At 34.7% G+C, this 13,961-nt stretch overlaps 2 protein-coding genes across 2 annotated transcripts; one reads left to right on the forward strand and one right to left on the reverse strand.

Annotated features, from left to right (window-relative positions):
- Positions 1–272: 272 nt before the first annotated feature.
- LOC107932387 (dihydrolipoyllysine-residue acetyltransferase component 4 of pyruvate dehydrogenase complex, chloroplastic) lies at positions 273–4,783 on the forward strand. Its single transcript, XM_016864359.2, has 6 exons — positions 273–1,551; positions 1,650–1,841; positions 1,992–2,079; positions 2,184–2,254; positions 2,341–2,424; positions 4,415–4,783. The coding sequence occupies exons 1-6, from the start codon at positions 475–477 to the stop codon at positions 4,517–4,519; spliced, it is 1,617 nt and encodes a 538-aa protein (XP_016719848.1). The 5' UTR covers positions 273–474; the 3' UTR covers positions 4,520–4,783.
- A 309-nt stretch (positions 4,784–5,092) lies between these two features.
- Positions 5,093–8,472, reverse strand: LOC107932386 (protein NRT1/ PTR FAMILY 3.1). The gene is made up of 4 exons (XM_041084886.1): positions 8,148–8,472; positions 7,781–7,998; positions 7,137–7,696; positions 5,093–6,198 (listed from the first exon to the last, which is right to left on the reverse strand). Exons 1-4 carry the CDS (start codon positions 8,233–8,235, stop codon positions 5,304–5,306), a joined length of 1,761 nt encoding a protein of 586 aa, XP_040940820.1. The 5' UTR covers positions 8,236–8,472; the 3' UTR covers positions 5,093–5,303.
- Positions 8,473–13,961: the final 5,489 nt, after the last annotated feature.

The raw sequence follows: 13,961 nt of genomic DNA on the forward strand, positions 1-13,961 counted from the left end.
GAGAGGAAAAATTAAAAATTTTAGCTTCTTCTTATTATCAGAAGTAGTTTTGAAAAACTAAAAATTTCAGTAAAAAACAACTTATTTAGCGTAACTTTTTTTCTAAAAATACTTTTAGAGTCAGAATTATTTTTTTTAAGCACTGCTCAACCGCCTTGCCCTCTGAGGCAAGGAAAATTGGATTTAAAGCCACCAATGACATATGTTGTAAGCGCAAAGCCGGAATTTTCCCATTGTAGTTAAAGGTTTGGTAAGAAAAAGAAGTCGTTTCTTTTCCCTTTTGAGGCAGGAAAAGGTCGTTTAGTAGAATTTAGTTGGGAAATAGGAATGGATCAGTAAATTAGATTTGTAAAATAAGGATGGAATTGAAAAGAAGTAAAAGTTTATGTTCCAAAAAGAAAAGAAACGAAAAATTGACAGACGAAAGCGTGAAAACGAAAATCTAAAACATCCAATAGTAATTAGTAACCGGCGATGCAAACACAGTTGGGTAGTGCAGTATTTCCTCGTCTTCTCCGCCGCTCCCTCTCTTATATTCCCTCCATTCTCTACTCTCTCCATTCGCTCCTTAATTTATTTCATTTCTTTCGCTTTCTCTCCAATTCCTCTCCTCAAAGCCAAAAACACAAGGAAATGGCTTCTCCCTTTCTCTCCAACACTATCATCTCCTTCTCTTCTTCCCTTTCTTCTTCTTCTTCTCTTCCTCGTCTTGCCCCTTCAATTCCTTTCTCTGCAATTCGTTCCAAGTCAACCCCAAGACGAATCCTGACCGTCCGTTCCAAGATCAGGGAGATCTTCATGCCTGCCCTCAGTTCTACCATGACCGAGGGCAAGATCGTCTCTTGGGTTAAATCCGAAGGTGATGTACTCTCCAAAGGTGAAAGCGTCGTCGTTGTCGAATCCGACAAGGCTGACATGGATGTCGAGACTTTCTATGACGGCATTCTCGCTGCTATAGTTGTTGGGGAAGGCGAAACTGCTCTTGTTGGTGCTGCCATTGGTGTTCTCGCTGAGACTGAAGATGAAATTGCTGAGGCTAAAGCCAAAGCTGCCTCAAAATCAGGTGCTTCAACCCCATCTGCTCCACCTCCTGCTCCAACTCCAGCTGCTGCCTCAACTCCAGCTCCTCCCAAATCGACGCCTGCTCCCGCGGCTCCAACAGTTGCGGAGGGGCCGACGAAGACTGTTGCCACACCATATGCAAAGAAGTTAGCGAAGCAGCACAAGGTGGACATTGAGTCTGTGGTTGGAACAGGTCCGTATGGGAGGATTACGCCAGAGGACATTGAGGCCGCCGCCGGTCTTTCACCTTCGAAGAAAAATGTGGGGCTTGCAGTGGTTGTGGAAACGAAGCATGCAGCACCAGCGAAAGCTCCAGCTGCTTCTGCCGCCCCTTCTAGCCTTCCTCCTCCAGTTCCAGGATCTACAGTAGTGCCGTTTACGACAATGCAGTCCGCCGTTTCGAAAAATATGGTGGAGAGCCTTTCAGTGCCCACATTTCGAGTGGGGTATCCTGTGACTACGGACGCGCTTGATGCCTTGTATGAGAAGGTAAGTTGAGTTGGATTTTTTGATTTCATAAGTTGGATTATTTTTGTTTTGGATTCGCAAATTGGTTTTAATTCATCACTTGGTATTTTGATTTATAGGTGAAACCAAAGGGTGTGACAATGACTGCTTTGTTAGCCAAAGCTGCCGCAATGGCACTTGCGCAGCACCCTGTTGTGAATTCAAGCTGTAAAGATGGCAAGAGTTTTACTTACAATAGTAACATCAACATTGCAGTAGCTGTTGCTATCAATGGTGGCTTGATTACCCCTGTTCTTCAAGATGCAGATAAGGTTAGTGATCCTATACTATATTGATTTTTGATAATTGGAATAAAATATAAGAGTTGTTTGTTATTAATAATATGCTGTAGTTGTATATAGTTTTTCTATAGTTTCTTATAGCTTCTAAGAGCTTGAATTAAAGGAATTGTTTCGATATAGTTGGATTTGTATCTACTGTCTCAAAAATGGAAAGAATTGGTGGAGAAAGCCCGGGCAAAGCAGCTTCAGCCTCAAGAGTATAATTCGGGTTTGTACTGCTTAGCGATTTTACTTCTGGTTCCACTTTGAGTAGTTGGTTGATATTTTTGTGTCTAGAATTTAGAGAGTAAATAATGATTAAATTGCTTGCAGGGACATTCACTCTGTCCAATCTGGGCATGTTTGGAGTGGACAGGTTTGATGCCATTCTTCCCCCAGGCCAGGTGAGTGGTTATGGATGGACCTTCTATTTCCTCTGTTTGATTACATCTCTCTATGTTTTTTAGTTATTTTTTGGAATGATGACCAGGGAGCTATCATGGCTGTTGGAGCATCAAAGCCAACTGTTGTAGCTGATGCTGAGGGATTCTTCAGCGTGAAAAACAAAATGCTGGTGAGTCCCGTTTCAATTATGGAGCCAATTACAATCCCTTGTAGATAAAGCTTTCGTTCGAACTTTATAGAAAATTTATGAGATAGGATAAATTATTACAAATCTATCATGAACCAATATACTCATTTATTGTTAATGCTTTAAGGTATCATGTAGTGACTGAAAGCAGACTACATTTATGATTTTTACTAATATAACAGTAAAAAGATGCCGGGATCTGAGGCTATCTAAAAAAAGTACAATTTAGGTACAAGCTATGTTACTCGAACTCTTCACTATTTTTCAAGTACCTGTGTCTGGCACATGAATATAGACGAACTCCAATAATCCCCCAAATACATGGAAAAACTTAGAAAAGACTAACCTTACTTGTGTCGAGTACATACTTGTATCTAACACTCATACCTGAGTCCAAGCACATAGGGCACAAGTACTCTACTTTTTCTGAGCAACCATCATGCCGTGTTGAGGAGTTCACCTGTTATATTTCATGAGCTATATTTAAAGGGAATTGCTTTTGGGAGGAAAAGATTCCCTCCAACAATGGCTAGCTTTAGACATCCTGTCCACATTATGTACTTGATCATGGTTGGTTGGTTTCTCGCCCACACACTCATGTGCTTAAGTTGTTTGTGTAACTTGGCTGTTTGTGTACCCTGTTCCATTTACGAGTAAAAATCTTGACTGACAAATAAGCTTGAAATAATTTAGTGATGACAAGGACTTACACTATCCATTTCATTCTGAATTCGGATATACAAGGAGCAATAGTCAATTACATTACAAATGCATTTCTTGGATAGAGGAAGAACTTTTCCGTATTTCCCATGGTGCATATAAACAATGGTCATCCTTTTCAAATGTGTATCACATTTTCTTGCAGCCTGCTTTTGGCTGCAGAAGACTTTTATCACTGACCCTCATCCTCTTTTCCACAACTCAGGCTTCCCATTCTGCTCTCTGCTATTGTTGGAACTGCTTTTGCTTCATTTCTTCTGGCCTCTAAGATGTATTCTTTAGTTATGGGTGGTACTCTTGGGGTATTTAATCCTATTTACTACCTAACATTTGTCGGTCATTGCGACTGCCATCATGTGAAATAAGGAGGATAGTTGTGAGGATATGTTTGATTTTTCCAAAAAGCTCATTTGGATCCTCAGTAAGTATACGTGGTATATTGGTTGTTAATTGTGTGGAGGAACCTACCTTGATTAGCTTCTATTGGCAGAAGCTGGTTCATTTTATGTTAGCTGAGTCAATGGCTAGGTAAACTTCCAGATAGCTAAGATATTTCCAAGACACTGTTCTACAAAGGACAAAAAGTGTTAGAGCTGTTACAACAAACAAAACCTTAATGCAGTAAGGTTGGTTTAGCTATCGCCTATATTTGGTCATATTGTGCTACTATGCCTAACTCGGGATAATTTCCTTAGGTAGGTCAACACCACTGAGGTCTTTGTTTCTTGTTTATGCCAGTGTCCTAATAAGCCTCTCATTCTATTGACATGCTCTCTTTTAAATATCATCTTCTTTAAGGGGCATTTGTAGGTTTTTTGGTTTTTCTCTTGACATAAATTTAAAATTTAATTAGTTTATTTATGATCATGTTTAGAGTTGTCCAAATACGAATGGGCTCCAATATTTCTTGTTTGCCCCAAATTACTTTGCGTTACATTGTGATGGTAAGTGGTTAGAGCTTGTACAGTGGTAGTTGTCAGAGCTAAACCTATCTTTGCAACCCTAATTATATTGTTGTTGAAGGTATGTGCTACGGATGTTTTGATAAAGTTTTTGAGAAATATTAATCTGAAATAACTAGTTCAATCGTTAGATTAGGTTAATTCCATTTATTGGTGAATAATCCATGTTCTTCATGTTTGGCAATTAATATAGAGGAGTCGCTATATTGGACAGGAGACAAACTAAATTTTCATCCTGGCTAACTATTTCAAAAGAACAACTTAGTTACCATGAGATTCTTCCTTTTCAGGTGAATGTTACTGCTGACCACCGAATTATCTATGGTGCTGATTTGGCTGCCTTCCTTCAAACCTTCTCAAAGATTGTTGAGAACGCTGAAAGCCTCACTTTGTAGATGATTCTCAGGTTTATGCAATGAATTCACACCGAGTCTTCTAATTTCACGGCAAAGCAGAGCTGTTGTCTGTGTATTCAAACAGATGACCTAGCTGAGGACCTTTTCTCTGTGTCAGTACAATTTGTATCGCGATACATTTTTTCTTTTCTTTTTAAAGAATTTCAGGTGCAATCTCAGATTGAGTTGAATTAGATATTGGAAGAAACAGAATAACTACGGGATGTTTTTGATAGAATTAAATGAAAATTGCTTTATTAAGAATTTTGGTGTCAAACTTTATTCTCCATGTCACTAGTTTTTTTCTCATCAAAGGGTGTTACTATTAGTTTCGGCATTGAACACATTTGTTTGGAACTCTGGTTTTTTTGCTCATTACAATCACGGGAATATATCCATCATGATGAAACTGTTTATACTGTGATTGTTTCCTTGTGGTTTAAGACAAGGTATTAAGCATGCACCGAAAATGAAAGTATACATTACTTGTCTGGTTAAGGAATATTCTTGTCTCTCCAGATATTGCTTGATTGGCTGTTTATAGATTGGTAAACCCGAACTTAGAAGAAGACAAATAGAAACCAGCTTCAGAATTTTTATTTTTCATCTATTACAAAATACAATACTTGGTGGTGGATTTTTCTTTCTAATGTTATTTAGGACTTTACATGCCTATCCTACGATTCAGATTGTAATCTATTAGACTCTCTCTACAAGATCTATGGCTAGACAGTTTTAGAAAAAGGAACAAGAATTCACCATCTAGTTTCCTCAAATGCAAAAACTAAACCTTGCTTGCAAGCTCTACTCCTGCATCTCCTTCAGATCCACTGTCTTTGCCATGGATTTGAATCGGCTTATACGTATACAGCTTAGCACAACAGATGTAGTAAATAAGATTAACCACTTGCAAGGCAGTGATCAACCAGTAAAAGTACTCCAATTTGCCCTCGTTCAAGTTGTTATCTGGAAGCCAATTTGATCCATCAGCTCTTGCGCTGAATTTGTGTACTAAAGAAACCAGCAGCGTGCTCATGTAATTTCCGACTGAGATTGCAGTCCAAAACAGTGCGGTAGCTGTGCTCCTCATGCTTTCAGGTGCCTGATCATAAAAGAATTCCAAGTGTCCAATCGACATGAATGCCTCTGCTATTCCATGAAGACTGTACTGAGGCACAAGCCAGAACACTGAGATGGGGATGATTGAATGAGCCTTGTCTTGAAGCCCATGTGCTAAAGCCGCTTCTTTACGCTTCACTTCCACGAAGCCTGCTACCAGAGTGGCTAATACTGATATCATGAATCCTATTCCCATCCTGTGCAGGAAGCTGATGCCTCGCTCGAGCCCTGTGTATCTACGGGCAATGCGGACCAAAACACGGTCATACAAGGCTATGGTGGAGAGCATGGAGACCATGGTGAAGACAGTCATGGAACCAGCAGGGATCTCAAATGACTTGGTGAGGTGCCTGTTCATGCTTTTGGCCTGTTGGAGGGAGAATGTGTTTTGCTGAGCATAGGCTGTGATGAGGAGGATTCCTGCTGCCCATATCGGTCCCATTCGGATCACTGCTTTTAGTTCCTCCACTCGATGGATGGTGTTCAGTCTCCATAGATTAGGAGCTTGCCCTGGTTTTACAATATCTTCTTCCGTCAGAATGGCTGCCTTGTCAAGGAATCTGCAACTCATCGTATACATTAATTAATTAGCATGAGGCTTCCATGTTCAAAGATGTATTGGGCCATTTTTATTTTTATTTAATTTGCTTGCTTTGATGAACATGGGAAGCGAAGAAAATTTGGCCTTTTAAATTTATTCCACCACTGTCATCAGCCACAGTGCGAGGCAGGAAAATTGCAGGTGAAATAATAGGCAAAAAACATGTTCCCATTGAATGGTAGGGTCTGCTGGGGCCTGAGGGAGACTTTTGATTCAGACACTCTAAAAACAACTTTTGTTTCTTTGCCAACTAAAATGCAATTATGGAGTGATCAAGTGGGTGGCAGTGTGAATAAGATCTAAGCTTTGAGGTGGCCCTCCTCCTCCCAATTATTGAGTCCTTCGCTCCATATCTCAAAGATTCCAAAACTTACAATGAAACCTACTATCAAAACTGACGGTATTTCCGAAATAACAAAGGCCATGTTGGTATCAAACAAATCCAAGGAAAGTAATCTTATCTACTCCCAATTTCTTTTATTTTTCTTACTAGATATGGACACCATAAGGAAGACAGACCACCATCATATGATATGAGAAGACATGAAATGAAGCTAATAATGCCTTGAGATTATTTTATTATTTATAAATGCTTTGGTTTCATATTTTAAAAAAAAATGGTTCTTTTGGGGACGAAAAGTAAAAAGCATAGGTTAAAATAGTGTCTTCCTTTTAAAGAATTAACTAAATTCAACAATAATAATATTAAAATGCAACCATAAAGTAAGAGAAAAGGGTAAAAGAAGACATCAATCATGATATGCATGCATGGCAGTCTTGTTTAGCATATGGTATCATTGTCGGTTTCTAGAACAATTGTCACAGTTCCATGTTTGAGTGGCAGCTATGGATGCAAATGCAATTGTGTGTTTAAGAAACCAGAAAGGGACAACTTACGTCATGTCTGGGGTGTGAACAAGTTTTCCATCTACAGAAATGGAGGCGTCAAGCTCATCATTCCGATACAACAAGTTGGGGTCAGAAACCATGGCCAACTTCCTCTTCTTGAAAGCTGACACACTGACCTGTACCAAACGGGTAAACGGACTCCCTGACGGATCCATGTGTCGATAAAGTGGATAGCCGATGATGAACGTGATAATGGACAAGAACATGGCGATGGTGGGGACTCCAAGGCCCCATCCCCACCCAATGTTATCTTGAATGTAAACAAGCACTGTGACAGCCACAAGTATTGATACCCCCATCACAAAGTAGTACCAATTGAAGTATTTCCATGTCTTCGTTGCTTCCTTTGGGTTGCTTTCGTCGAACTGGTCTGCCCCGAAAGCAACCACACAAGGCCGGATTCCTCCTGATCCCAAAGCCCCAAGTAAGAGAGATCCGTATAGGATTGCCAACTGCCCTGCCGTTGCTTGTTGGCAGACTTGCTCACCTTTACACGGTGGTGGCCTAAGTTGTGGAAGTATTGCTGATAGTGTTAAACATGTCATCCCCTGAAACCATCAATCAAAGGTTAAATATAAAGCAGCCATGCATCTGTTCATGAATCTGAGAGACCCGAGACTATCTATTCTTACTATTTGGTATATGATGGAAGCGACTGTTATTGTCCAGAAACGACCGGCGTATGAATCAGAGATAAAGGCACCAAGCAATGGTGTCAAGCTAGCTGTTCCACCAAAATTTGTGAGAGTGTTGGCTGCTTTGGTTAATGGCATATGAAGCTGTGTTGTTAAGTAGCTTATCATATTGGTATTAAATCCCACCACCGCCAGCTTCTCACAGATCTCATTTGCTGTATCATATAATCATACATCAAAACTAAATTAAACGAAAAGTCCCAACATAGTAATACTACCAATATCTAAGAAGAGAAATATTCTTAATTTAGATCACGAAAATGCATGTACAAGTAAGTACATATGGATAATTATAATTACTTACAGAAAATGAAAGGCATGGTGACCAATCCTCCCTTGGGCCTAGTTTTAACATTGTTTTGTTTAGGGTCATCTTCCTCCACTCTTTCCATCTTTGTATTCTGGATATAGAAGGTGCCTGAAATGAAATGGTGTCCGCAGGAGCCTATTTATAGGGCCTGTTGAAAACTTGAAAGGTTTTTAGCTCTAATATGTAAATTTTAAGCTATTGCCGTAAACTTTTTTAACAGTGCGGTGGGTGGGTGTGGGGTAATTTACAATAAAAATATCCGTATCCAAGGCCACACATTGAGAAGGCAATGAGAAAGAAGTTCTGTTTTTGTCAGCTTTTTGTGGGTTTGTATTAGGTGAAATGGTGAAATTATGGGATACATAAGAAACTGAGTTTTTTTTTTTTATAAATTGTACAGAAACTTTTAGTTAATATATAATTTCATACATTAATTTTTTATATAGTTATACATATGAAATTTTAATTGTGTTATAAATGTATGTATAAAATTTTAATATTAATTTAATTATATGCATTTAAAGAAATAAATACATTAGTATTTTTACATTGAATAAATATACTTATATAATATGAAAATGTAAATTGTATTATATCGATAATAATATTAGTAATTTATGAAAATTAAATCAAATTAAAATGTCATGTATAAAGTTACACAATATCAAAATTCATATATAACATTACACATTTAACAAAAATTGATGTATAATTTTAAAATTTATCTCAAAATTTTAAAGCGAAAATTTATTAAAATTAAATTAAAATCCATAGCGAAAACATAAAATAATGCCAGACAATTTCATATGCGTCATCTCTATTGCTGAGTTATGGGGTGCCACCAACAAAAAGATAAAAGAACAAAAAAAATTATAGAAATGGAAAATGTAATAAATGCAGAGGCAGAAACATAATAAATGTATCATTTATCAATTAATTCATTTTACTAGAGAATTGGTATTTATTTTTAAAAAAAATTATACAATAAATTAAAATTAAAAGAATGTAGAGCAACTTGTTAAGATATGGCTACTCTTTGGCATATGTTCAACTTGTGGATAACGTCCATGCAGTATTCAAACTTGGCTGTATTTTGGCCATAATCACCTCAGAAAGTATTGCACTCTTGTATCTTTTACATATATACAATTTTATTGAAATTTCTTGGTAAGTATAAGGATAGAGCACGAAACTAATATATATCCAACACTTGCATAATTTTATTGAAAAGACTACTAGCTCAAAGTTAATTGGAAATAATCATAAATGCCTTGATTTTCTTTTTTTGTGAATAAAAAGAGTTCAACTTAAACCGTATAAACAGCCAGACCGTAGAATATCCAGTAACACATCCGGAAAATGCAGCAGCACCCGCATTCCCTCCAACATTGAATGTTCCATTTTAGCTAGTCTATCAGCACAAGAATTTTGTTCCTATCTATGTGCTTGAACTCGATCAGTCATTTCCTTCTACAAAGTTGATGGATAAGTTGAATTTCCGCAAGACCATTATCAGTAAAGCATTATTGCTTTCAGCCTCAATCTTCCATGCAAGAGAAAGACCTTCAAGCATTGCCCGCGCCTCTACTTGAAAAATTGTTGATGCTCCAAGATTCAACACAAAGCCACAAATCCACTCTCCATTTGAACTCTCCTACGAAATTAGTGGATCCATCTGTATTAAGTTTCACCCAATCATCCTTGGGAGGCTTCCAAGATTTCTCCTCCACAGAGATAAAAACCTGTTGACAGTCGCCAGCCATGGAAGATAAACTTGGCCCACGAGGTGCTAGTAGAAAGCACATCTCTACTACTATTATGCCCATCATTGAAAATAAAATCATTCCTACACTTCCATAACCTCCAAATAATGCAAATAGCAAAAAGTGAATGCCAATCCATTTGTTCAACTACTATATTACTTTCCTTGGTCAAATTCCAGATTAACCAGTCTAAAGAAAAAAAGTCATGACAAACTTATCTCCAAAATGTTGATTACCAAATTTAATATTTTGGCATAAAATGGAGACTATTGTATGATAAAAGGTATACATTTTTATCAAAAAATGTAGCATAAGTAATATATGTTATGATGCTTTGGTTCAATGATAAGGTCGAGGCGTTAAGAATTTAAATACTATGTTTGAATTTATCTTTATGACATTGAGAAAAACAAAAGAAAAAAATTGTTAAAGAAAGAAAAAGATTAAATATCATTTTATTTGGATGATTAAAATTAGTAAGGGAAAGGAAAGTAAAGGAAATTTAAAATTTTTTGTTTGGTAAAACTATGGAAAGGAAATGATTGAATATAGTGATTTCTTACAATTATAACTTTTTTATAATATAATCAGATAGAAAGTTATAAAGGTAAAAATGATATTTTACAACTTAAAAATATTTTTACTTTTCTTTTCTTAAATTTCCCTCTAATTTAGGGTAAATAAAAATTTAACATTTATACTTTCCTTAGCTTTCCCTTACTTCAACTTAAAAAAAGTTAACCAAACAAAGGAAATGATCTTCCTTTCCTCTACTTTCCTTTCTTTTGGTTTGTATTACCTCAATCCAAATATAAGTTAAGATTTTCATGTTCGAGTCTTACCTTATATAGATGTGTGAGTTTTCCTTAGATTTATTCTTGTTAATTAGTTTGAACTGAATTCAGTTGTTAGTTATTCAATTTAATGCTTGTAATAATTTATTCTATTGAAATGTTTATCTCTTAAAAAAACTCATTTCATACAAAATCAGTCAAGAAAAAGTTAGCAAATATTAAGGCCAACTAAACGAAATGTCCATATCGAACGCGCTCTTGCCCAACCTTTCAACTCCTTCAAATCCTGATTGATTCCTCCCTTTGCTTTGACGACCTCAATATTTTGCATTAGTTCCTTGATGTCACGGGTAGCAAGGATGAGCTTCTAGTCCGCTATTGTTCTTTCTGAAATAATATTACTCTAGTTTTTGTCCATGTTCAAGAGTCTACATTTGTTAATTCCTTGATCATACATATATAAAGAAAACAATCTCAAAAGAAGAATTTATGCTTGAAGTCAATATTTCGCATAAAATTTTTTACAACAGAATATCTTATAATTGTTTCTATCCTTCACCCCAACAACATTCTAAAAGCTACCTCATTCTCTTCCTTTTTTGATAGTTAGAGACAAATTTCATTAGATGTCATTACAATCATCTTCCTTAAGCTCTGTTAATCTAGTAAGGATACCACATCTACCATTCATTCCCCTCATTGTAACCTCTTCTGTAATGCCTTAAGGATAGAATAGTAGTTGTTCCTAATAAAGCAGAGGGTACCTATTGAATTGGGTTAAGCTCATCTAAAAATGATATCATTTCCCTCATTTCAGATTCGCCATAAGGTACAGGTGAAGAGGGTGTAGAATTCTCTTGCTTCTTTAGTATTTAGATCATCCAACGTGACCCACTTCGAATTCCAATAAAACATTACTAAGACTTCGTTTGTTTTATTGAAAATGGTTTTTGGAAAATGATTTTTGAAAAATGACTTACTTCTATGGGAAAACTAATATTTGTTGGTATTTGGATGAATTTGTGTAAAATATTTTCTATTGTTTGACAGATTTTCTGAAAATATTTCATAAAAGTTGTTTTCATTTAAACAAATATACATTTGAGATTTTTTTATCTTTTCATTGTTTAATTGATTTTACTTTATATCTATAAATTTATATTTTACATTGTTCTTTGTAAAACAAACACGACATAAATTTATTTGTTATAAAATATTATAGTGCAAGTTCCTTTTAACAATAGAAAATATTTGTAATAATCAATGTCATATATAAACTTAATAATAAATAACGCTTAATTAAAACTTAATTTAAATTACATATATTACATATATGAGGGTACATATTGAGACATTAGAGTTGTAAGGGATAAATGAAGCTAAGGACTACTTAAATAAATACTCAAATTTATATAATTAAAATATTCGGATTTCTTACTAGGTTAAAATATGTCATAAGTCATTGTAATGTCCGTAAATTTTAAATTTAGTCCATGTACTTTTGTTTTTGGATTAGTCCTACTTTTTAGATATCAAAATTCAAGTTCAACTGTTAGCATTTTTAAAAATATTTTGTTAAATTCATGTTCATTATAATGTCACTTTTTAGTTACATGAGTACCGAATATTTTTTATTTAAAAATGTGACATCAACAAAATTGACAAAAAAAATTTAACAATCGACTTGATTTTCAAATCTGAAAATTAGAAAGATTAAATTTGTGAAAATAAGAGTACAGGCACTAATTTCCAAATTTTTGAAGAGTACATAGCCTTATGGCATATTTTAATTTTTATACTACAAAAATGTTATTATTAATATATTTATAATTGTAATAAATATTAATTATTAAATATTAATATTGAATATTTTTCAATAATGTATGAAGAATATTATTTAAAATTATTATTTTTAAATTTTTTTATTAAAATAAAATTGAAATATTAGATAATTTATTATATGATTAGATATAGATAATTAAATATGTATATTTAATAATATTGAAAATTATAATATTTTATTCATTTTAAATATTTTTAAAAATAAAAATAAAAATTTATTATTAATATAATAATATTAAATTTGACTTAAGTTAATTTTTATATAAAAATAAAATCACCCATAAATAAGCTCTTTTTTGGGACAATGACTTACTTCTCAAAATGGTAAGTCATTTTACTGGAAAAATAGCTTATTTCCGTTGACCTGTAAGCCATTTTTGTTGACCAAATTATTTTTCATTAAACAAACACAAAAAAATGTAAAAAAAAATATTTTTCAAAAATTATTTCATTAAAACAAACCGAGTCTAAGTCAAAATTCTTGAATTCTTAGAAAAAGTATGCCACCAAATTAGATAGCTCTAGCAAAATCATATTTAGCAAAGATATGCTCAATAGACTCAACAAAGTACAAGGAGCAAAAAGGGCAATTAGTCATAGATTAATTGATTATCTTGCCAATTCTTCTCTAGTTGGAATACAGCCATGACAAGTTTAAAAAAAAAACTTGAAAAAGAGTTTTGAGTTTTCAAAGGTTTCACTACTTGGTCCCATGCGGATTACTTATCTCTCTCTAGATTATTTCTTTTTCAAATAATTTCAGAGATAGATTTTATAAAAAAAAACACCACAGCTATCAAATTTCTGTATGAGTTTATTTTCTCCACCTAGGATAGAGAAAATTCTACTTCTAATATCCTACCGAGCTTCTTTTTTAGAGCAAATCTAATCATCCTGTCATCCTAAAATCTTACATCATTCCTCATGTATGCATGTTTTATCGATTTCCTCTCAAAGCACAACCAAAATAATCTCACAAAATTTTCTATTTCAAACTTGCACATCAACTTTGAGTAAACAAAGTCTTTTCCTTTTAGAAGCCCTTCTAAATCTACAAGTCAGAAGCTTTCAACATCACATCACATAATTCATAGTTTTTATGATATTTCACTTTAAAGACTCTAGTAGTTAATGATTCTTTCATCAATATTCTCCATGCCTGTTTAGTAAGAAGGGCTTTATTCACCAAGTCTGTTGATCTAGTTTCCAATCCTCTTTGGTGTTTAGGTCATCAAATGGTAGTCGAATTACGTCGGTGAAGTTTTCTCTTCCCAACACAATGCCTCCACTAGAAGGCGTTAACGATCTAATCAATATAAAGGAATATTAACTAGAGTAAACATAATTAGAGTCAGTCTACCTCTTTGAGAGAGGCATTTTGCAATTTCCAATGCCCTAATTTGCTATGA

Source organism: Gossypium hirsutum, chromosome A13 (genome assembly GCF_007990345.1).
Source record: "Gossypium hirsutum isolate 1008001.06 chromosome A13, Gossypium_hirsutum_v2.1, whole genome shotgun sequence".
Lineage (NCBI taxonomy): Eukaryota > Viridiplantae > Streptophyta > Magnoliopsida > Malvales > Malvaceae > Gossypium > Gossypium hirsutum.

Excerpts from the sequence above, each read along its gene's own strand:
- LOC107932387 (XM_016864359.2), top strand. The coding sequence starts at position 475 with ATGCAAACACAGTTGGGTAGTGCAGTATTTCCTCGTCTTCTCCGCCGC. Across the intron at positions 2,080-2,183 it reads GCCTCAAGAGTATAATTCGG|GGACATTCACTCTGTCCAAT; the intron begins GTTTGTACTGCT and ends AATTGCTTGCAG. Across the intron at positions 2,425-4,414 it reads GCGTGAAAAACAAAATGCTG|GTGAATGTTACTGCTGACCA; the intron begins GTGAGTCCCGTT and ends CTTCCTTTTCAG.
- LOC107932386 (XM_041084886.1), bottom strand. The coding sequence starts at position 8,235 with ATGGAAAGAGTGGAGGAAGATGACCCTAAACAAAACAATGTTAAAACT. Across the intron at positions 7,999-8,147 it reads CACCATGCCTTTCATTTTCT|CAAATGAGATCTGTGAGAAG; the intron begins GTAAGTAATTAT and ends TATATGATACAG. Across the intron at positions 6,199-7,136 it reads GTTCACACCCCAGACATGAC|ATTCCTTGACAAGGCAGCCA; the intron begins GTAAGTTGTCCC and ends GATGAGTTGCAG.